Consider the following 24843-nt stretch of genomic DNA (forward strand, 5'->3'; position numbering starts at 1 on the left):
TAGAAGAATACGTATCGGCCTAAACTGAGGGAAAAAAAATGTTTTTATATATGTTTTTGGGGGATATTTATTACAGCAAAAAGTAAAAAATATTGATTTTTTTTCAAAATTGTCGCTCTATTTTTGTTTATAGCGCAAAAAATAAAAAAACGCAGAGGTGATCAAATACCACCAAAAGAAAGCTCTATTTGTGGGAAAAAAGGACGCCAATTTTGTTTGGGAGGCACGACCGCGCAATTGTCAGTTAAAGCGACGCAGTGCCAAATCACAAAAAACTGGCCAGGTCCTTTACCTTGCCTAAAGGTCCGGGTCTTAAGAGAGACTTGCCATTTAAAAAAAAAAAGTTATTTCTTACATAACAGGCATACTTACATTTTACACCCCTAAACACATTCTGCTACTCCTCCCAAATATAAAGATACCACAAGTGTAAGACTTTTTCACAGCCTAGCTATATAGGAGGGGCCCAAAAACCAAGGAGCACATTCAGGCCATAAATTGTGCATTTCATTTCCTGACTACCTAGCGCTTCTTTGGTGGCTCTGGAGGAACAGGACAGTGGAAACGCCCACAAAATTACCACATTTAGGAAAGCAAATACCCCAAGGTATCTTCTGAAGGGCATAGCGAGTCTTTTGAAAAAGTTATGTTTTTTGAAAAGTTTTTGGAAAATGAAAATATTTGTTTATTGTTGTTTTATAAAGCCTTAAAGCAATTATGGTAGACTATTACCACCACTTCACAAACTTCTACCTCTTCTACATACCTGCAGAATGACGTACAGACGCCAATTACACACATTTATTACCTGGAGAGAGGGTTTCCACTGAAATCTGCAATCTCTAATGACTTGCAAAACTTGATACTTTCTGGAATTTCAGGAATGTCTGGAAGAAAGAAACAGAAAGTGAGGAAAACATGACCAAGGCAGAGACCGCAATTGAGAAAGAGAAGACGGCAAAACTTACAGGTAAGAGACGCACAGACAGCCAGAGTGAGTAAGATAAAACCAGAGCAAGCGAGAGAGAGCGAGGGGCCAGAGGAGACGGCCAGAGCGAGGGGCCAGAGGAGACGGCCAGAGCGAGGGGCCAGAGGAGACGGCCAGAGCGAGGGGCCAGAGGAGACGGCCAGAGCGAGGGGCCAGAGGAGACGGCCAGAGCGAGGGGCCAGAGGAGACGGCCAGAGGAGATGGCCAGAGCGAGGGGCCAGAGGAGACGGCCAGAGCGAGGGGCCAGAGGAGACGGCCAGAGCGAGGGGCCAGAGGAGACGGCCAGAGCGAGGGGCCAGAGGAGACGGCCAGAGCGAGGGGCCAGAGGAGACGGCCAGAGCGAGGGGCCAGAGGAGACGGCCAGAGCGAGGGGCCAGAGGAGACGGCCAGAGCGAGGGGCCAGAGGAGACGGCCAGAGCGAGGGGCCAGAGGAGACGGCCAGAGCGAGCCAGAGAGCAGAGGAGACAGCCAGAGAGCAGAGGAGACAGCCAGAGCGAGCCAGAGAGCAGAGGAGACAGCCAGAGCGAGCCAGAGAGCAAAGGAGACAGCCAGAGCGAGCGAGAGAGCGGCATGGAGACAGCCAGAGCGAGCGAGAGAGCGGCATGGAGACAGCCAGAGCGAGCGAGAGAGCGGCATGGAGACAGCCAGAGCGAGCGAGAGAGCGGCATGGAGACAGCCAGAGAGAGCGAGAGAGCGGCATGGAGACAGCCAGAGAGAGCGGCATGGAGACAGCCAGAGAGAGCGAGAGAGCGGCATGGAGACAGCCAGAGAGAGCGGCATGGAGACAGCCAGAGAGAGCGGCATGGAGACAGCCAGAGAGAGCGGCATGGAGACAGCCAGAGAGAGCGGCATGGAGACAGCCAGAGAGAGCGGCATGGAGACAGCCAGAGAGAGCGGCATGGAGACAGCCAGAGAGAGCGGCATGGAGACAGCCAGAGCGAGCGGCATGGAGACAGCCAGAGCGAGCGAGAGAGCGGCATGGAGACAGCCAGAGCGAGCGAGAGAGCGGCATGGAGACAGCCAGAGAGAGCGGCAGAGACAGCCAGAGCGAGAGAGCGGCAGAGACAGCCAGAGCATGCGAGAGAGCGGCAGAGACAGCCAGAGCATGCGAGAGAGCGGCAGAGACAGCCAGAGCATGCGAGAGAGCGGCAGAGACAGCCAGAGCATGCGAGAGAGCGGCAGAGACAGCCAGAGCATGCGAGAGAGCGGCAGAGACAGCCAGAGCATGCGAGAGAGCGGCAGAGACAGCCAGAGCGAGCAATGAGAGGTATAGACAACCTGTGTATAAGGGAGGAAAGGGAATTGCAACATATCCTGCATGGGCAAAGCACATATTAGCTTTAAGACAATCACACAAAAAAACTTTCCAGTCAGGTGTCTGTACAATGTAATCACAATTGGCTCCATATGCAGCATTATAAATGCCCCAATCTGCTTCCATATGAGGATTGCAGGTATTCCACAAGCAGATTGTAATGTGACATCAGGAGAGGAGAGCTGCTCATCCCTGAACAGATCGCTCAAATAGAACATGTTGCCGCTCTCACCAATGGTGACAATATCGCCACCATCCCTTCCTGTAGTACAAGGGAAAGGCTCAGCCCAGGTCACATGGATTTCCACAAATTTTGTGTAATAAACACCTTGGACCTTATTATCCACCAATAGAAACTAAGAAAGAGCCTCGTTATAACAAGTCCCTAAAGTGACTAAAGTGGTTGTAAAAGCTAAAGGGTGTTGGTGCAACTCTCCACTCCTCCCACCCCCAAATACTTACCCGAGCCCGATCTCAATCCAGCACTGTGCCCAAGAGTAGTGTCTCTCTCCTGCCTCGGTGGACTTTCGGTGAAAGCTGCTGCGGGAGCCATTGGCTCCTGCTGCTGTCAATCAAATACAAGGGAGCTGGCAATGGGGACAAGCCACATTGTGTGTTTGACAAATTTGCTTGGAATCTAGGAGCCAGCTAAAAAAGTTAGGAGCCAGAAAACGCTCCCCGTCCCGACGAGCTTTCGCGCAGAAGCGAACACATACGTGAGCAGCGCCTGCATATGTAAACGGTGTTTAAACCACACATGTGAGGCATCGCCGCGATCGTTAGAGCGAGAGCAATAATTCTAGCCCTAGACCTCCTCTGTAACTCAAAACATGCAACCTGTAGATTTTTTTTTAACGTCGCCTATGAAGATTTTAAAGGGTAAAAGTTTGTCGGCATTTCACGAGCGGACGCAATTTTGAAGCGTGACATGTTGGGTATCAATTTACTCGGCGTAACATTATCTTTCATAATATAAAAAAAAATGGGGATAACTTTACTGTTGTCTTATTTTTTAATTTAAAAAAGTGTAATTTTCTTCCAAAAAAGTGCGCTTGTAAGACCGCTGCGCAAATACGGCGTGACAGAAAGTATTGCAACGATCGCTATTTTATTCTCTAGGGTGTTAGGATGACAAAAATATATATAATGTTTGGGGGTTCTAATTAGAGGGAAGAAGATGCCATGGCGACCGGGATTTGTCGAGCCCTGCAGTAAGGCTCCAGATGGAGCCTACAAAAGTACCCCCCCTTAGGCTTTCTGGGGTGGGTACTTGGAAGGCAGGAGGTGCCAGAAGCGCTGGTGGGGGACCCCAGAAAAGGGGCAGAGCTGCATTGTGCAAAAACCTCTTTACAGAGGAGGCAAGAGTTAACAGGTTTGTTATTTGTAAGAAGAGAGAGAAAAAAAAAGGACCCTTTACAATCACTTTTAGAAGGGAGTGAATGTCTGGCTGAATGTTTTTTGTACAGAGAGCTTGATTAACTACTTCCCGACCGCCTTACGACTATATACGGCAGCACTTTAAAGATGGATATCTCGGTAACGGTAGCAGCTGCTGCCACAACCGAGATATCCATCTCTAGAGTGAGCGGTCCTGAAAAAGATAACGGTGGTCTCCGCGGCGGATTCGCCGCGAGATCACCGTTATCGTCCCCCCCTCCCGCACCCTCCGGCGCTTACCGGAGCCGTCGGTAGCGGCGGAGGCGATCGGGTCCTTTCCGCTGCTGTGTGGGGATGCGAGTGAAGGCAAGATGGCCCCCACCCATCCCCATAGCATTGCTGGCCGGAAGTGACGTCAAAACGTCAGTCCCGCCCAGCGTCTTAAAAAGAAATTTTTTTGTTGTCATTTTTTCAAATGACAAAATTTCCATTTTTTTTTTTTTTTTGCATATAAGCCTAAATATGAGATGTGAGGTCTTTTTGACTCCAAATCTCATATTTAAGAGGACCTGTCATGCTTTTTTTCTATTACAAGGGATGTGTACATTCCTCGTAATAGGAATAAAAGTGATCAATTTTATTTTTATTTTTTTCCAGTGTAAAAAATAATAAAATAAATAAAAATAAAAGAATTTTTTTTTTTTTAAAGTGCCCCGACGAGCTCGTGCGCAGAAGCGAAAGCATACGCGAGTAGCATCTGCATATGAAAACGGTGTTCAAACCACACAAGTGAGGTATCGCCGCGATCGTTAGAGCGAGAGCAATAATTATAGCCCTAGACCACCTCTGTAAAATGCAACCTATAGAATTTTTTAAACGTCGCCTATCGAGATTTTTAAAGGGTAAAAGTTTGACGCCATGCCACAAGCGGGCGCAATTTTTAAGCGTGACATGTTGGGTATCATTTTACTCGACGTAACATTATCTTTCACAATATATAAAAAAATTGGGCCAAATGTATTGCTGTCTTATTTTTTAATTAAAAAAAGTGTTTTTTTTTTTTTTTTTCAAAAAAAAAGTGCGCTTGCAAGACCGCTGCGCAAATATGGTGTGACAAAAAGTATTGCAATGATCGCCATTTTATTCTCTAGGGTGTTAGAAAAAAATATATATAATGTTTGGGGGTTTTAAGTAATTTTCTAGCAAAAAAAAAACAGTTTTAGTCTTGTAAACACCAAATCTGAAAAACACCCACGGTACTGAAGTGGTTAAAGAGGAGGCCAGGCACAGACATACCATTGCGGGAGATATCGAACTCCACCAGCTGCATGAAGTTGGCCACCTCAGGCGGAAGACGCTGGATCTCATTGTCACCCAGGCCCAATTTCCGAAGATTCAGCAGGCGGAAGAAAGGCTGGAAAAAGACACAAACATCTGATGAATAACAATCTATGAATATACCGTAATTGATATATATACACACAATCTACAGACCTCAAGCTCTAAAACAGATCTGCAAACAAGGAGCTCATGTAGGATAGCTGAAGGAAAACTGCACCAGATTCTGTTGCACATTATTATTATTATAGCTCTGACATCCACTAATCAGACAGACTTTTATGACCACCCGCCCAATAATGAGAAGGTTCCCCTTTCGCCACCAAAAAAAAGTACGAACTCATCCAGGCATGGACTGCACTACACCTCGGAAGGTATGCGGTGGTACCTGGCACCAAGCCGCCAGTAGCAGATCCTTTAAAGCAGGCATGTCCCAGGGCCACAAAAGATACATATCATATCTGATGGCGCCGCCTCGAAGAGGGCGGCACGAGTGCCATCAGAGTACATACGGGAGAATCTCCTGTTTACTCAGCGGCATCTGTAATAGGAAGTCCAGTCTCCTGGGCTGCCATTGGACGACTGTTCTGTCTATCATAAGAGGCGGGACTTTGTAATAAAGAGGCCGCCGTGTAAACAGGAGATTCTCCTGCACATAATCTGTTGGCGCTCTCTCCCTGTCCCCTCCAATTCCTGCAGATGGGCACTGAACAGGATACACTGATGGCAATGGTAAGGCTGCATTGAATGAAATAAGGCTGCATTCATGGCAAGGGTGAGGCTGCATTGATTGAAATACGGCTGCATTCATGGCAAGGGTGAGGCTGCATTCATGGCAAGGGTAGAGCTGCATTGATTGAAAAGAGGCTGCATTCATGGCAAGGGTAGAGCTGCATTGATTGAAAAGAGGCTGCCTTCATGGCAACGGGGAGGCTGCCTTCATGGCAACGGGGAGGCTGCCTTCATCGCAACGGGGAGGCTGCCTTCATGGCAACGGGGAGGCTGCCTTCATGGCAACGGGGAGGCTGCCTTCATGGCAACGGGGAGGCTGCCTTCATGGCAACGGGGAGGCTGCCTTCATGGCAACGGGGAGGCTGCCTTCATGGCCACTGACCCTTATTTTGCTTCACAGTTCTTTATTTAAAATGACATTTCCTTCCTGAAACTTCCCTCTTAATGTGAAGGTGCGTGTTATACGCCGATAAATACGGTATCTCCAAATAACACGCCCAGCTCATCCTTCGTTCTGCGGTATATGTCAGAGACTCAGAGCTATATAAATGTACAATAATAAATAATAGTGTGTGACTGTGGGGGGGACATTAGAGTGTAAGCGCCTCTGGTACAGAGAGCTATAGAAAGGTATAATAATAATAATAATAATAATAAGTGCGTGATTGTGGGGGGGTATTCTAGTGTAAGCTCTTCTGGTACAGAGACTGATGTGGCTGGCTCAGTGTTCTTTGTACAGCACTCTGGTATATGTCAGAGCTATATAAAATTTAGAATAATAATAATAATAGTGTGTGACTGTGGGGGGGACATTAGAGTGTAAGCTCCTCTGGTACAGAGAGAGCTATAGAAAGGTATAATAACAATAATAAAAATAATAATAAGTGCTTGATTGTGGGGGGGGGGGGTATTAGAGTGTAAGCTCCTCTGGTACAAAGACTGATGTGGCTCAGTGTTCTTTGTACAGCACTCTGGTATATGTCAGAGCTATATAAAATGTAGAATAATAATAGGGTGTGACTGAGTGGGGATGGTACATTACAGTGTAAGCTCCTCAGACGGATGCCACTGGCTCATTGTTCTCTGTACCAGAGGAGCTCACACTCTAATGTCCTCCCGCAGTAACACACCATGATTATACATTTCTATAGCTCCGACATATACCACAGCGCTGTACAGAGAAAACTGAGCCAGTCACATCAGTCTCTGCACCAGAGGAGCTTACACTCGGATTCCTGCTTTGCACTTACTCATTGTACATTAGAAACATGTGCCGGTTTATGATGGGAATAGTTTAGAGCGGTCGGTTCTAGGCCTGTAAATGATTCATAAAGTCCTGGTATTTATTACTGGCTAATCAGACAATAGCAGGACATGTAATATTTGGTTGAGGAAGCCATATCACTGGAACTAATCATAAGGGTAGACAGAGTATGAGGTGAATGTGGAGGGCGGGGGAAGTATAGGAGGCAGAACAGGAGTCGATTATTGAGCACTGGGAACGTCCAACTCTTTTGCCTTCCTCTCAGGACGCAGTATTGGGTGCTTAGGCTTGTAGATGCCATTCCTTAATGCTGACAATTCACAGAGCCCTCAGCTCAGAGTACCAACAAACCTAAATGACTAGGAGTGTGCACAGGGCTTCCTGTCTGTTCATGCAGGTGAAGAGAGTAGTAGTAGTAAGAGGAGTAGTAGTAATAGTAGTGGTGGCAAGAGGAGGAGTAGTAATAGTAGCGGTGGCAAGAGTAATAGTAGCGGTGGCAAGAGTAATAGTAGCGGTGGCAAGAGTAGTAGTAGTAATAGTAGCGGTGGCAAGAGTAGTAGTAATAGTAGCAGTGGCAAGAGTAGTAGTAATAGTAGCAGTGGCTAGAGTAGTAGTAGTAATAGTAGCGGTGGCAAGAGTAGTAGTAATAGTAGCGGTGGCAAGAGTAGTAGTAATAGTAGCGGTGGCAAGAGTAGTAGTATTAGTAGCGGTGGCAAGAGTAGTAGTAATAGTAGCGGTGGCAAGAGTAGTAGTAATAGTAGCGGTGGCAAGAGTAGTAGTAATAGTAGCGGTGGCAAGAGTAGTAGTAATAGTAGCGGTGGCAAGAGTAGTAGTAATAGTAGCGGTGGCAAGAGTAGTAGTAATAGTAGCGGTGGCAAGAGTAGTAGTAATAGTAGCGGTGGCAAGAGTATTAGTAATAGTAGCGGTGGCAAGAGTATTAGTAATAGTAGCGGTGGCAAGAGTATTAGTAATAGTAGCGGTGGCAAGAGTAGTAGTAATAGTAGCGGTGGCAAGAGTAGTAGTAATAGTAGCGGTGGCAAGAGTAGTAGTAATAGTAGCGGTGGCAAGAGTAGTAGTAATAGTAGCGGTGGCAAGAGTAGTAGTAATAGTAGCGGTGGCAAGAGTAGTAGTAATAGTAGCGGTGGCAAGAGTAGTAGTAATAGTAGCGGTGGCAAGAGTAGTAGTAATAGTAGCGGTGGCAAGAGGAGGAGTAGTGGTGGCAAGAGGAGGAGTAGTGGTGGCAAGAGGAGGAGTAGTGGTGGCAAGAGGAGGAGTAGTGGTGACAAGAGGAGAAGTTCAGGGTCCCCTCCCCCACCCTGCCTCCTTCCACCGGTCGCCCGGGCTCTCCCGTCTCCCACCGGGAGGCCAGACTAACCAGCCAGCACGTCGGCTGGCTGGCCAAAAATCCGAACAAAACCGATGCTTCGTTATGGTTTTGGATCTAGTAATCCGGAAGCTTTGTCAGGACATCACTTCCCGGATTGCTGGCAAATTTCAAAATGTGCCAATTTAAAAAAAAATAAAAAAAGTATTCAAAGATGCAGATCTTGACGTTTTGACCCTGTTTCCCCAAAAATGAGGCCTACCCTGAAAATAAGACCTAGCATTATTTTCCAGTTGGTCTGCAATATAAGACCTACCCCGAAAATAAGCCCTAGTTAAAAATGTTTGTTAAATCCTATAATCCACTCTATTACAGTAATATATAATGTACAATGTGTGTGTTTCTGTAATATAATTGCGGGGAAGAGAGCTCCGGGGGGTAACAGAAGCGCAGAGCGGCGCTAAAAAGGAGATTTTTAATACAGCTTACCTGTAAAATCTTTTTCTTGGAGTACATCACGGGACACAGAGCGGCATTCATTACTATATGGGTTATATGGAGTACCTTCAGGTGTAGACACTGGCAATCTTCAAACAGGAAATGCCCCTCCCTATATAACCCCCTCCCATAGGAGGAGTACCTCAGTTTTGTAGCAAGCAGTATGCCTCCCAAAATGGTCCTCAAAAGAGGGGTGGGAGCTCTGTGTCCCGTGATGTACTCCAAGAAAAAGATTTTACAGGTAAGCTGTATTAAAAATCTCTTTTTCTTTATCGTTACATCACGGGACACAGAGCGGCATTCATTACTATATGGGATGTCCCAAAGCAATGCTTACAATGAGGGGAGGGAGAACATCTCCAAGACAAAAGGATTTAATTTAGAGATATACTCAAATCATAATAAATCCAACTTATTTGAGAAAAATAATCTTAAATTTTAAATTTAACTCAAAAAAAGAGGAGCCCCCGGAATCCGAGGGTCTCAAACTGCAGCCTGCAGCACTGCCTGCCCGAAGGCAGTATCAGTATTCCTTCTTACGTCCAACTTGTAGAATTTTGTAAACGTGTGGACAGAAGACCAGGTTGCCGCCTTGCAAACTTGAGCCATAGAGATCTGGTGGTGTGCTGCCCAGGAGGCGCCCATGGCTCTAGTAGAATGAGCCTTTAATGATACTGGAGGAGGCAACCCTTTCAAGCCGTAGGCCTGAGTGATTAATTGCTTAATCCACCTAGAAATGGTGGACTTTGCAGCTGCCTGCCCCTTCTTGGGCCCATCCGGTAGAATGAACAGCACATCTGTCTTCCGGATCTTCTTTGTAGCTTTAAGATAGGCCTTCATGGCCCTGACAATATCCAAGGTATGCAGCAACCCTTCCTTTCTGGAAGTAGGTTTAGGGAAGAAGGATGGTAATACCAAATCCTGGTTCAAATGAAAACTGGATATGACCTTCGGAAGGAAGGAAGGATGAGGGCGGAGAACGACCCTGTCCTTATGAAAAATAAGATATGGTTCCTTACAGGATAAGGCTGCCAGCTCCGAAACTCTTCTTGTGGAAACTATGGCAACCAAAAATACTAACTTCCTTGTCAGTAGAACCAAAGGAATATCAGCCAACGGCTCAAACGGTTGTTTCTGTAAACTTGACAGAACAAGATTTAAATCCCACGGACAAAGCGGGGATTTAACTGGAGGTCTAATACGTAAGACCCCTTGAAGGAAGGTCTTAACCAGCGAGTGGGTGGCCAGCGGCCGCTGAAACCACACTGACAGAGCAGAAATCTGTCCTTTGATTGTGCTTAATGCCAATCCTTTATCCACTCCTAGCTGGAGAAAACTTAATACTCTATCGATGGTAAATTTGCGAGAAAGCCATCGCTTGGACTCACACCAGCCTACATAGGCCTTCCAGACCCTGTAATAAATCACCCTAGAGACCGGTTTCCTGGCTCTGATTAGGGTAGAGATTACTTTCTGAGACAGACCTCTACCCCTGAGAATCAGGGATTCAGCTTCCAGGCCGTCAAATTTAGATGCCGTAAGGCAGGGTGGAGGATCGGACCTTGCGATAGCAGGTCTGGCCGTAGAGGAAGAGTCCAAGGGTCTCCCACTACCATCCTTAAGATTAGTGAGTACCATGCCCTTCTGGGCCATGCTGGAGCTACCAGGATGACTGGTATGTGCTCCACCCGGATCCTGCGCAGCAGGCGGGGTAGTAACTGGAGCGGGGGAAACGCATAAAGAAGTTTGAACTGATGCCAAGGGCAAACCAACGCATCGGTTCCGCAGGCCATCGGATCCCTTGAGCGGGACATGAACCTGTCTAGTTTCTTGTTGAGTCTCGATGCCATGATATCCACGTCCGGCACTCCCCATCTTTGGCAGAGTGCTTGAAAGACTTGTGGATGCAGAGACCATTCCCCCGGCCATAGAGTCTGGCGGCTTAAGAAGTCCGCCTGAAAGTTGTCCACTCCGGGAATGAATATTGCCGATATGCAGGGCACATGAGCCTCTGCCCATAGGAGAATCAAGCTCACTTCTCTCTGAGTGGCCCGACTCCTGGTCCCCCCTTGGTGATTTATGTATGCCACTGCCGTGGCATTGTCTGATTGAATTCTCACCGGGAGCCCCTGCAATTTCGACGTCCAAGCCCTGAGGGCTAGTCGAACAGCTCTGAGCTCCAAGATGTTGATGGGTAAAAGCTTCTCTGGCTTTGTCCAAATACCTTGGCGAGTGGAACCATCCACAATCGCTCCCCAGCCCGTCAGGCTGGCGTCTGTGGTCACTATCTTCCAAGCCACTGGGCTGAAAGACCTCCCCTTCAGTAGATTCTGAGGGTCTAACCACCAACACAGACTTTGTCGGACTCTTGATGAGAGAGGCAACGGGATATCCAAGGCCTGTGGCCTTCTGCTCCATGCTGACAGGATGGCTGCCTGCAGGATGCGAGTGTGGCTCTGGGCGTATGGCACCGCCTCGAAAGTAGCCACCATCTTGCCTAGTAATCTCATACATAGGCGAATAGTCGGTTCTTTCTTGCTTAGAACCAGTAGGATTAATTCCTTGATGGCTTTGACCTTCCTCAGAGGTAGGAACACCCCTTGTTGTTCTGTGTCTAATCTCATGCCGAGATATTCCAACTGCCTTGTGGGCTGGAATGCTGACTTCTCTCGATTTAGGACCCAGCCGAACCTCTCGAGGTATTGGACCGTGAGGGCCACTGCTCGTTCCAAGCCGGGAGACGAGTGGTCTATGACTAGGAGGTCGTCCAGGTATGCTAGGATCGTGACCCCTTGGATCCTTAGCTTGGCTAGGATTGGAGCTAGAACCTTCGTGAACACCCGGGGGGCCGTAGCCAACCCGAAGGGAAGTGTCACGAATTGGAAATGACGCGAAGCCACCATAAAGCGTAGATATCTTTGATGTGGCTGATAAATTGGAACATGAAGGTAGGCATCCTTTATGTCTATGGACGCCATGAAGTCGTCCTTTTGGAGTGTGGCAGCTGCTGACCGCACGGATTCCATCCGAAATGAGCGGACTTTTAAGTATGCATTTACCATCTTTAGGTCCAAAATTGGCCTGACATCTCCATTGCTTTGGGATGATGAATAGGTTGGAGTAGAAACCCAGCCCCTGTTCCAGGACTGGTACCTCCACTATCACTTCCTGGGAAAGTAGATGATCTAGAGCCGACTTTAATGCGGCTCCTTTCTCCAGATCGTTTGGAATCCTCGACTCCTGGAAATGAGGAGGAGGAAACCTTAGGAATTCTAGCTTGTAGCCTGTGGCCACGGAAGACCGTACCCACTCGTCGGGAATGCTGGCTTCCCAAATCTCCGAAAAGAGTCGCAGCCTTCCCCCCACCTTCGTGGGTGGGGGCGCCCCTTCATGAGGTAGACTTGGGGGCTGGTTTTGCCGGCTTGCGAAACCACTGCCTCTTGCCCCTAACAGCCTGTCCTCTTGATCTGCTGTTGAAGCCGAAGTTTGTTCTTGCAGGAGGCCGTCGATACTGCTTGGCATTAGAGGGCCCCTGCCCAGGGGAGGACTGTCGTTTAAACGCAGGCCCCTGAACCCTCTTCTTAGTTGGCAAGAGAGTACTCTTGCCGTTTGAAATGGTCTGAATGTATTTATCTAAGTCCTCTCCGAAGAGCCGTCCTCCATGGAAGGGAAACCCTGCCAGGAGCTTCTTGCATGGGGGCTCAGCCTCCCAGCTTTTTAACCATAAGAGTCTTCTCATATGGATAAGGGATAATGATAAACGTGACGCTTGTTGGATAGAATCCTTGATTGCGTCTACCGTAAAACATATGGCTTTAGGGACATCCGAAAATTCTTCTGCCTGCTCGGCAGGAATAAGTTCAAGCATTTGTTTAAATTGATCCGATAAAGCTTGAGCGACTCCAATCGCAGCCACGGCTGGCTGTACTACTGCCCCTGCAGAAGTGAAGGAGTTCTTAAGTAGGGCTTCCAAGCGTCTATCAACTGGATCTTTGAAAACCTGTACGTTTTCTACAGGACATGTTAACGATTTGTTAACACATGAGATGGCTGCGTCTACTGCAGGAGAAGCCCATTTCTTGGAAAACTTTTCTTCCATAGGATATAAGACAGAAAATTTCTTAGGTGGAAAGAAAACCTTGTCTGGTTTGTTCCACTCTTGGAACAAGACTCCCTCTAAGAGAGGATGGATCGGAAACACAGCCCTGCTTTGAGGCGCCCTCAGTGAGCCCAAAGCTGAAACCGTCGATACCTGGAGATCTGGTACAGGCAGGTTGAATGCCTTATGGACCAAGTCCGTCAAGCCCTGAATCCACCAGCTCTCCCTCAGGGAGACTGCCCCAGACTCCTCTGTATCCGGATCTTCGATCCCTGAACCTACTTGGTCTCTGTCCAAGAGGTCGTCCAATTCCCCAGAGGAAAGGACCTCCTCTTCCGAGGGTCCGCGCACGGGTGACGGAGATCTATTCCGCTTACTACCCCGCATGGCTGCGGCTATCATTTCTCCCATGCTTCTCTGCATCTCATTTAAAGAGGCGAGTAACACCTCCTCCGTGACCACCTTAGGGTTGGGTTGACTCGCGTCAGCTCTAGCCCCAGACCCCGATGGCCCAACGGCTCCCTGTGGGGAAAGCAGCGGCATAGCTCTATCCGAGACCTCAGACTCTGCGGGGGAATCCCCACCTTTTGTACCCTCTGATCTTGATGCCATGGTACAATACCGAGGTACACCTGCTACTTATTGGTACCTGGGACTTATAATAGTTAAATGCCCAAACACCTGTTTGGGGAATAAAAAATGTTTCCTCTACCCTAGATGACACTTTTTTTTTTTTTTTTTTTTTTTTTTTCAAAGAAAAACTTTTCTTCTTTTTTTTTTTTTTTTTTTTTTTCAATCTAGGCAAGAAAAAACATTCTATCCCCCTGAGTAGTATTGCCAAAGAAAAGACTATGAGATGGAAAAGAAAACCAGCCTATTCCTAGGCTAAACCACAATCTTCTGAAGACTGTAGTATTCTTTCTGGCCACTGTGTGTCCTCAGCGCCCCGTGCTTCCCTCCAGTCCTTCCTCCCTTAAGCCAGAGAAATGAATGAGCTGTGGCATCTAAGGAAGGGCCGCCCCTTCCTTTAAACCACTGACCCGCCCTTCCCCCCCAGCTAAAACGGCGCCAATGCGTCTATAACACGTGCACGCGCACCGCGCGCGCGCCCGCGACGGGGGGGGGGGGTTGGGAGGAAGGGCCTCTCTGTTCCTGCAGCCGCAGGCCTGTGAACACACGAGGAGGTCAGCGTTTTGCCTGCCTTGCAGGCATGAGGGAGAGGACTGGATAGAGCATCGCCTGGAGGCTTGCAGGTAAGCATAGCTCTCTGACACACACATACACTTGTACATAAAAGGCCCCACTCACAGCTTTTACAACACTACCAGGGAGGTCACTTTTTATGGGGAACTATAACATATAGAGCCATCCTATCTTCATGATATGTGACTGGTTTGCCAGATGCAATGCATAACCTTTAGGCATGTCCCCTGTGACCTCCCAGAAAAAACTTGCTAAGAGCCAAGCCCCGCAGGTTTTTCCCCTTACTTACCTGCTCCATGCCGCAGGACTTTGCCAAGCAAGAGGTCCAATCTTCCCCCATCTCCGTGGGGATGTCTAGACCTTCAGGCCCTGGGAACCTTCTTCTTCCATGAAGGATCCACTGTCCTGGGCCCATACAGCACCCTGGCAAACAGAAAACATTAGGCGCCCCAAAGGTTTCTAAGTTCTGGGCCCAGGGTCCAGCTCTCTTAAAAAGAAAGCATTATGGGCTATACCCCAAGGGTTTGGGGTCCGGTTACTGACCACTTTAGCGCGCAGGCTTTTTTGGACAGAACCGGTAGCTCACCTAATCCCAAGGATGCGGAGGCAAGCTAAACCATGACTAACACCTAAGACACTGGCGTAAAAACTGAGGTACTCCTCCTATGGGAGGGGGTTATATAGGGAGGGGCATTTCCTGTTTGAAGATTGCCAGTGTCTACACCTGAAGGTACTCCATATAACCCATATAGTAATGAATGCCGCTCTGTGTCCCGTGATGTAACGATAAAGAAACAAATGTATTTGGCACAATTATATTACAGAAACGCACACATTGTACATTATATAATACTGTAATAGAGTGGATTATAGGATTTTACATGCATTTTAACTCAGTTCACACTGGGGATTCCTGACAGGCAGGGAGAGAGAGGGGGAGAGAAGACAGCACATTACATGGTAAGACCTTCCCTGAAAATAAGCCCTACTGTATCTTTTGTTGCCAAAATTAATATAAGACCCGGGCTTATTTTCGGGGAAACACGGGATGTGCAGAGGAGGGGTTTGGTGTCTTATAGACCCCCGATCCCTCCATAAAGAGTACCTGTCACCGCCTATTACCGTCACAAGGGATGTTTAAATTCCTTGTGACCGCAATAATAGTAATAAAAAATATAATATAATAATATATATATATATCTGTGTAAACAAAAATTTAAAATGTACAAAATATTGGCAAAAAATATCAGCTAGCGGCAGGAGAGGTGGCCGATATATCGGTATCGAATCGACCTCGAAAAACGATATATCGGTCGATCCCTAGAAGATGGGCCCGGGGGCCAGAACTGTTACTATGGCCAGCTACCTAATTTTCAGTGCGAGTGAATGATTACCGTATATACTCGAATATAAGCCGAGGCACCTAATTTTACCACAAAAAAAATGGGAAAACGTATTGACTCGAGTATAAGCCTAGGGTGTTCATGTGCATGCCTCACTGTGCCCATGTGCATGCCTCACTGTGCCCATGTGCATGCCTCACTGTGCCCATGTGCATGCCTCACTGTGCCCATGTGCATGCCTCACTGTGCCCATGTGCATGCCTCACTGTGCCCATGTGCATGCCTCACTGTGCCCATGTGCATGCCTCACTGTGCCCATGTGCATGCCTCACTGTGCCCATGTGCATGCCTCACTGTGCCCATGTGCATGCCTCACTGTGCCCATGCCTAAACTGAAGTTTAACATGGGAGTTTATGGAAGGGGTGTCCGGGTTTGAAAAATCGGTGCTCCACAGTCATAGTTCCCCCCAAACAACAAACTTTGCACACTTGTCGAAGAGAAATGGGGCTACATGTGTGCCAAGTTCCGGGTCAATGGACCCTATGACCAGCCGGTACCGGGTCCCCAAACTCACCGGAGAAATTACCATTTAACATGGGAGTCTATGGAAGGGGTGCCGGCGTTGGAAAAAAAAACCGGTGCTCCCCGACTGCCAGTCTCCCGGATAACAAACTTGTAGAGGAAGAGTGGGGTACATGTGTGCCAAGATTGGGGTCCAGGGGACCTACGGCCGGCCGGTTCCGGGTCCCCAAATTCCGGGGGATCGGGTGCAAAAAGGTGACTCGAGTATAAGCCGAGGGGGGCATTTTCAGCAAAGAAATGTGCTGAAAAACTCGGCTTACACTTGAGTATATACGGTACTCCTGTGCCGTCTGAGAATAAAACTAAAACCTAGGGGGCGCTGCTGCAAACACCTGAAAATCTGACCCTAAAACTGAAAAAAAAAGGGGGGTAAATGAATAAATGGTGGTATTTGCGCTGCAAAAAAAGAGGGGAGAGCGTGGTGGAAAGCAAACAATATTGTATGTGTATAAAAAAGTGGTGTCCGTCTATAGCAATAAATGAAACGTGATGAATACAACGTGAACCTAATTTCCATACATTCTCACTGAGACATCTGCCTGTCTACCAATAACCCCCCCCCAAAAAAAAGAAGAAGAATCATCAAGAAGTATGACACAGCAAAACATAGAAAATCTAACAAACAACCGGCACGAGATCCGTCCTGCACAATAGACTGAGCTCTGAGAATCTCACACAGGAAGTCAGCTGTGGATAATATCTCTCCCACTAATAACACCAACTCTGATAAACTTCTGAAAAGTAAGCAAAAGGTTCAATAAGTACAACAAAAACGTATAACATATGGTGTGATTTTTTTTTTTTTAACCACTAGCCACCCTCTAACATTACATTTACTGCCAACAGGCGGAACAGCACCGTACAGGAGGAGAAAAGGCTGCAGATAAACAGGTAAAACCTATGTAGGATGATCTGTTTTTATCTATCTGTATTAGCTGAGGATAGTCACTTTCTCTGGATTGCACCTGTGCGTTTTCTTAGTGCTTTTTGCATGAAACGCACTACAAGCCATTTAATATGGTTTCCTATGGGACACATCACATTCACAGAGAAGGGAGGAGAGGGAGGAGAGACAGAGACGGGGAGGAGAGGGAGGAGAGACAGAGAAGAGGGGGAGGAGAGTCAGAGAAGAGGGGGAGAGACAAAGGAGGGAGGGACAGAGAAGAGGGGGAGAGACAAAGGAGGGAGGGACAGAGAAGAGGGGGAGAGACAAAGGAGGGAGGGACAGAGAAGAGGCGGAGAGACAAAGGAGGGAGGGACAGAGAAGAGGCGGAGAGACAAAGGAGGGAGGGACAGAGAAGAGGGGGAGAGACAAAGGAGGGAGGGACAGAGAAGAGGCGGAGAGACAAAGGAGGGAGGGACAGAGAAGAGGGGGGAGAGACAAAGGAGGGAGGGACAGAGAAGAGGGGGGAGAGACAAAGGAGGGAGGGACAGAGAAGAGGGGGGAGAGACAAAGGAGGGAGGGACAGAGAAGAGGGGGGAGGGACAAAGGAGGGAGAGACAAAGGAGGGAGGGACAGAGAAGAGGGGGGAGAGACAGAGAAGAGGGGGAGAGACAAAGGAGGGAGGGACAGAGAAGAGGGGGAGAGACAAAGGAGGGAGGGACAGAGAAGAGGGGGAGAGACAAAGGAGGGAGGGACAGAGAAGAGGGGGAGAGACAAAGGAGGGAGGGACAGAGAAGAGGCGGAGAGACAAAGGAGGGAGGGACAGAGAAGAGGGGGGAGACAAAGGAGGGAGGGACAGAGAAGAGGGGGGAGAGACAAAGGAGGGAGGGACAGAGAAGAGGGGGGAGAGACAAAGGAGGGAGGGACAGAGAAGAGGGGGGAGAGACAAAGGAGGGAGGGACAGAGAAGAGGGGGGAGGGACAAAGGAGGGAGGGACAGAGAAGAGGGGGGAGAGACAAAGGAGGGAGGGACAGAGAAGAGGGGGGAGTGACAAAGGAGGGAGAGACAAAGGAGGGAGGGACAGAGAAGAGGAGGGAGAGACAGAGAAGAGGGGGAGAGACAAAGGAGGGAGGGACAGAGAAGAGGGGGAGAGACAAAGGAGGGAGGGACAGAGAAGAGGGGGAGAGACAAAGGAGGGAGGGACAGAGAAGAGGGGGGAGAGACAAAGGAGGGAGGGACAGAGAAGAGGGGGGAGAGACAAAGGAGGGAGGGACAGAGAAGAGGGGGGAGGGACAAAGGAGGGAGAGACAAAGGAGGGAGGGACAGAGAAGAGGAGGGAGAGACAGAGAAGAGGGGGAGAGACAAAGGAGGGAGGGACAGAGAAGAGGGGGAGAGACAAAGGAGGGAGGGACAGAGAAGAGGGGGAGAGACAAAGGAGGGAGGGACAGAGAAGAGGGGGAGAGACAAAGGAGGGAGGGACAGAGAAGAGGGGGAGAGACAAAGGAGGGAGGGACAGAGAAGAGGGGGGAGACAAAGGTGGGAGGGACAGGGAAGAGGGGGGAGACAAAGGTGGGAGGGACAGGGAAGAGGGGGGAGACAAAGGAGGGAGGGACAGGGAAGAGGGGGGAGACAAAGGATGGGGGGGACAAAGGATGGGGGGGACAAAGGAGGGGGGACAAAGGAGGGAGGGGAGACAAAGGAGGGAGGGGAGACAAAGGAGGGAGGGACAAAGGAGGGAGGGACAGGGGAGGGACAGAGAAGAGGGGGGAGACAGAGAAGAGGGGGAGAGACAGGAGGGAGGGACAGAGAAGAGGGGGAGAGACAAAGGAGGGAGGGACAGAGAAGAGGGGGGAGAGACAAAGGAGGGAGGGACAGAGAAGAGGGGGGAGAGACAAAGGAGGGAGGGACAGAGAAGAGGGGGGAGACAAAAGGAAGGGACATAGAAGAGGGGGGAGACAAAAGGAAGGGACATAGAAGAGGGGGGAGATAGATAGATAGATAGATAGATAGATAGATAGATAGATAGATAGATAGATAGATAGATAGATAGATAGATAGATAAATAGATGAAAGCACAAGGGTGAGAGAGCAGACCATACATAGTACAGGTTGATAAAGTTAATACACGCAGAAGGATAAATTGTGCTGCACAGGTACTCGGAGACATCCGATGACCCATGTGCCGATGTCACCATATCACTGCAGCATAAGGAGATGACCCATAAATTACTTGGGTGTTTAAACCACTCCCCAAGCAAATAATGAATGCTGAAGTATTTTGGAGAGACGGATTGTAGTATTTGTGGGTGAAAAGAAGGATTCATTGTACTCACTGAGAGGCTGTAATCAATGAGAGGCTGCTGGCTACTTAGACTAGATCTAGAAGTGAATTCTGGAGTGTACATGCATGGGGGGGGGGGGGGGGTCTATCTGAGATACATGCAGGTCTAATCAACCCGACCACCTGTCACTGATTTCAACAGGCTGCCTGGTCTCAGCTAAAGAGAATACCTGTACATCCTGTGGGGGCTGCAGATGGCCCTTAGCATGGGATTATGGATCAGTACAACACCCATATGAATGATACCCAATAAAGTGTTCTGCATATTAGTACTCTGCCTCCATAGCGGTCACGTGCCATGTACACTGGTTGGAGGCAATTTCCTGAAAACAGCAGTTTATAGCCCAATCACCATACACAAAATGTGGTGAAGTTGAAGAACTGAACGGCTCGGTGCCCCATCGGTCGCACGGCTCAGTGCCCCATCGGTCGCATTGGCTCAGTGCCCCATCGGTCGCATTGGCTCAGTGCCCCATCGGTCGCATTGGCTCAGTGCCCCATCGGTCGCATTGGCTCAGTGCCCCATCGGTCGCACGGCTCAGTGCCCCATCGGTCGGATGTCACCACACTGGTCACATACAAGTCACACCGATGTCTGATCAATAACGGCTAATCATCTAGTGACCACAGAAGTGCCGGGTAGCTTTCAATGACTCATTGTGGGAACCCAACAATCAGCAACTTGTATTCATGAGATTTTTTTTTCTTAAAAACACCAAAAAACTTTCGGTATTCTAGCAAGGAGTGTGGAATTCAAACATGTCCGGCCTTTGTTCAGCGACCCAAGCTGACAAATTACACAATGTTCCCCAATAGCAGACCGACCTCTGAAACAAGTCCCCCCAACAAGTTTCAGAAGAGAAGTTTCCTTTCAAGCAGAAAAGTGAACGGCGGCCCCCCTCCCCCTGCGACATGCAGCCATTGATGCGAGTCTGAATAATGTGAAATTGAAACCTTTGTTGCTGGGAGAGCGGAGAGGCCCTGCAAGCTGGGGGGGGGGGGAGGGGGGGTACGGAGTATTCTGCAGGTTCCTCCGACGGGAGAAGACTATTCAGCGCTCCTCTTCCAGCTGATTAAACAGAAGAGAGAGAAAGTTCACAGTGATGCCACGGAAGAATGCGACGCTGGAACTGGAAGAGGAGATTTAAAGGATCATTCTACCCAAATCATCCAATAAAGGATGAAGGCTGATGGACTCCAACTTTTAGTAGGGCTGCATTCTTAAAAGGGGTTTTCCACCTTATTTTTAAGTTTATTAAAAGTCAGCAGCTACAAAAAGTGTAGCTGCTGGCTTTTAATAAACAGACACTTACCTGCTTCAGCGACGCGCCGGCCGGGGCTCCGCTCCTCGCCCCCCCCTCGCCGGCGGGCGTCTTCATTCTTAGTGTGGGCACCCGGCAGTAACAGCTTTCGGCTTCACGGCCAGGCACCCACTGTGCATGCGCGAGTGGCAGTGCGCATGCACGAGCGGCACGGCGCCGTCCGATTGGACAGGCACTCGCCTACAGGGAGGGGCTGTGAAAAGGCGATTAAGCTAATCGCCTTTCCAGCCCCTCGGCGGAAGGAGGAAATGGGACAGGAAATCCCCTTCTCCTGAAGCCCCCACTCCCCCCCCAAAAAAAAATGACATGCCAAATGTGGCATGTAAGGGGGCGAGGAGTGGGTTAAGCGGAAGTTCAATTTTTAGGTGGAACTCCTCTTTAAACGTTAAGAATTGTTATCGCGATTTTTTTCAACCTTGCGATCTGGAGAAAGTATTTCCAGATTCTTTCTATGCAGAGAATTCGCTCTGCTGAAGCCGACAGCAGTCAAAAGAAAGGAAAAAAGGAAAAACCCGGGCAGTCTGCCAAGTATCACAACATTCTATAAACATTGTAACAATTTGTCCTTTAGTGCCGGTTCACACGGGGGGCAACGCGACTTGCAGCGCGACTTTGCAAGGCGATTTGGAAGCGACTTCAGCGTGACTTTGAGCAACTTACAACGCAACTTAAAACTGCCTGCAGAACAGGCGACTTTGGCTGTGGCCAATCACAGAATAATCGGCTCTGTGGGAGGGAGGGGTTTGCTGGGTAAACTATTTTCTTTTCCTGTAAAGTTGCTTCAGTTAAAGCGGTTCTCCACCCTAAAGTGGAGTCCCGCTGATCGGAACCCTCCCCCCCTCCGGTGTCACATTTGACACCTTTCAGGGGGGAGGGGGGTGCAGATACCTGTCTAAAGACAGGTATTTGCACCCACTTCCGGCCCGGCATTCACGGGCAAAAGACGGGCATTCCGTCACTTCCCGTCACACACCCCCCCCCCCCCACCCCCGTTGTGTGCTGGGAACACTCGGCTCCCAGCACACAGCGGGAGCCAATCGGCGGGTGCGGCGCGACTCGCGCATGCGCCGTAGGGAACTGGGCAGTGAAGCCGGAGCGCTTCACTTCCTGGTTCCCTCAGCATGGATGGCGGGGGGAGCAGCAGAGAGACGAGCGATCGCTCATCCTCTGCTGCGATCAGCGGTGGACTCCAGGACAGGTAAGTGTCCTTATATTAAAAGTCAGCAGCTGCAGTATTTGTAGCTGCTGGCTTTTAATATGTTTTTCCCATGGCACGTCCGCTTTAAGATGGAAAGGCAATTTGCAGACGACTTTCATTGAAATCAATGGGTACAAGTTGCCTGGAAGTCGCCTTGAAGTAGTACAGGAACCTTTTCTGATGTCGGAGCGACTTCAGTAGTGTACATTAACCTAAAAAATAGTGGCGCTATACCGCTGGACTGCCGCGGGGAATTGGCCGCTAGCGGTGCGGTATTAACCCCCGCTAGTGGCCAATAAAGGGTTAATACCGTCCGCAATGCGCCTTTGCAGAGGCGTATTGCGGGCGGTATTGCCGCGGTTTCCCATTGTTTTCAATGGGAAGGAGCGGTATACACGCCGCTCCTCTCACTGCTCCAAAGATGCTGCTGACAGGAGATTTTTTTGTCTCCCGTCAGTGCATCGCCTCAGTGTGAAAGCCCTCGGGTTTCACATTGAGTATGCAGTGCAGGAGTTTTTCAGGCGGTATAGCAGCGCTATTTTTAGCGCAGTACCGCCTGAAAAACTCCTCAGTGTGAAAGGGGTCTTACTGTGGGAGGAGGGGACCGATCTGTGTCCCTGTGTACAAGGGACACAGCATCAGTCTCCTTTCCCTGACAGGACGTGGAGCTCTGTGTTTACACACAGAGATCCACGTCCCTGCTCTGTCACTGCCGATCGCGGGTACCTGGCGGACATCGCGGCCTCCAGGCACACGCATCGGCTTCTCAGTGACGCGCGGCCCCCAGTGGCCGAAGGACCCAAGGCCGTAAAAAGACGGCCTCCTGGCATTGTAGAGCCACCTCATGGCCGTCTTTTTACTATAGCCCGGGTCTGAAGAGGTTAAAATTATTTACATTTTTTTTTTTTGCTAGAAAAATTACTTTAGAACCTCCAAATGTGTGTGTATATATATCTATATCTATTATTTCTATCTATATTTAGTAGAGACCCTAGAGAATAAAATGGTGGTTGTTACAATATTTTATGTCACACTGTAGTCGCGCAGCAGTCGTTCAAATGCAATTTTTGGGCGAAAAAAAACAAAACCAGTAAGGTTAGCCCAATTTTTTTTTGTATACTGTGAAAGATTTTAGGTCGCGAGAATCACGGCCTTTATTCTAATAAAAAAAAATGTTATCTTACTTTGGCCAGAATCATGCAGCTCTAACTTCTCGTTATTAAGCCCAGGTTCACACTGGGTACGATTTGGTACGATTTGAGATGCGATTTCACATGTCAAATCGCATCTCAAATCGGCGGCATTTGCCGGCAATTGTCGGCAATGGCACTGTCCTAATTGGTGCGGCGCTGCACCGATTTCAAAAAGTAGTTCCTGCATTACTTTTTGCAATTTCGGGCCGCGATTTACATTGAACACTGCACAGATGTCGCTTAAATCGCAGCCGCAAAATCGCGGTAAAATCGCGATTTTACCGCGATTTTGAATTCGCAGCAGTGTGAACCTAGGCTAAAACTGTATTATCATCATTAGCGAGATCTTCCCCAAAGTTCCAGGATTTGACACTTCCCTGACTTTAGACACAATGTAAACTTATAAAGAACAAACATCTCTGAATGTAACATTCCTCTGCAGAAATGATAAAGTTACAAAGTTACTGTTAAGCCAAATACTGAAGTGCTGATTAGAAAGCAGAACATTGAAAGGATCTGAAATAAGGAATCATCTCTACACTTTACAAATCACCAATTACTCGAAAAAACTCCGTTTCTGAAATCTGCATAGAAAGTCCCTAAATTCTGGTTGGAGGCGACAATCACATTTCCTCCACCAATGTAAAGTGAAAGTCAAGACACCCCCAGAGCAATGTTTTCAATAAAAAAATTATATATATATATATATATATATATATATATATATATATATATATATATATATATATATATATATATATATATATATATATATATATATATATATATATATATATATATATATATATATATATATATATAATAAATTTTAGTGCACACAGACAATACAATCCTCATAATTTTTTGTACAGAATAAAAAATAAATATTATATTTTTTTTCGTGAACTTGTTCCGCATACAGACGGCAGAACATTTTCAGCCAACATACACCAAACTACGTGGTTTTTCTGCTCTTTACCGCCACCCTTTGGGCAACTCCTATTGTTGTCCGATGTTTAGTATTGGTTAAGCCAGGGGTTGACAAATTTGCTTGGAATCTAGGAGCCAGGTAAAAAAGTTAGGAGCCAGAAAACGCGCCCCGTCCCGACGAGCTTGCGCGCAGAAGCGAACACATACGTGAGCAGCGCCCGCATATGTAAACGGTGTTCAAACCACACATGTGAGGTATCACCGCGATCGGTAGAGTGAGAGCAATAATTCTAGCCCTAGACCTCCTCTGTAACTCAAAACATGCAACCTGTAGATTTTTTTTTAAACATCGCCTATGAAGATTTTAAAGGGTAAAAGTTTGTTCCACGAGCGGACGCAATTTTGAAGCGTGACATGTTGGGTATGAATTTACTTGGCGTAACATTATCTTTCATAATATTAAAAAAAATGGGGATAACTTTACTGTTGTCTTATTTTTTAATTAAAAAGTGTAATTTTTTCACAAAAAAAGTGCGCTTGTAAGACCGCTGCGCAAATACTGCGTGACAGAAAGTATTGCAACGATCGCCATTTTATTCTCTAGGGTGTTAGGATAAAAAATATACATATAATGTTTGGGGGTTCTAATTAGAGGGAAGAAGATGGCAGTGAAAATAGTGAAAAACAACATTAGAATTGCTGTTTAACTTGTAATGCTCAACTTGTAATACCAACGGCCACCACCAGATGGCGCCAGCTCACATCTGGTGGTAATAACTTGTAATACCAACGGCTCACCACCAGATGGCTCCAGCTCAAAAAAAATAAATAAAAAAAAAATTGCCCGGCATTTGTCGAGCCCTGGGTTAAGCGCATGCGCGTTTGTACTTTTAGGATGAAGAACTTGTGTAC

At 48.0% G+C, this 24843-nt stretch overlaps 1 protein-coding gene across 18 annotated transcripts in view; it reads right to left on the reverse strand.

Moving 5' to 3' along the window:
- The window catches only part of SCRIB (scribble planar cell polarity protein), a 265308-nt gene that overhangs the window by 180586 nt on the left and 59879 nt on the right, over positions 1-24843 (reverse strand). For all 18 annotated transcript variants that reach the window (XM_040355076.1, XM_040355064.1, XM_040355062.1 and 15 more), the window contains exons 2-3: positions 4977-5094; positions 809-887 (exon numbers count right to left, since the gene is read on the reverse strand). In XM_040355076.1, the coding sequence (XP_040211010.1) occupies positions 809-887; positions 4977-5094 (197 nt within the window). The remainder of the gene's footprint in view (positions 1-808; positions 888-4976; positions 5095-24843) is intronic.

The sequence above is a fragment of the Rana temporaria genome, chromosome 5 (genome assembly GCF_905171775.1).
Source record: "Rana temporaria chromosome 5, aRanTem1.1, whole genome shotgun sequence".
Taxonomy (NCBI): Eukaryota; Metazoa; Chordata; class Amphibia; order Anura; family Ranidae; genus Rana; species Rana temporaria.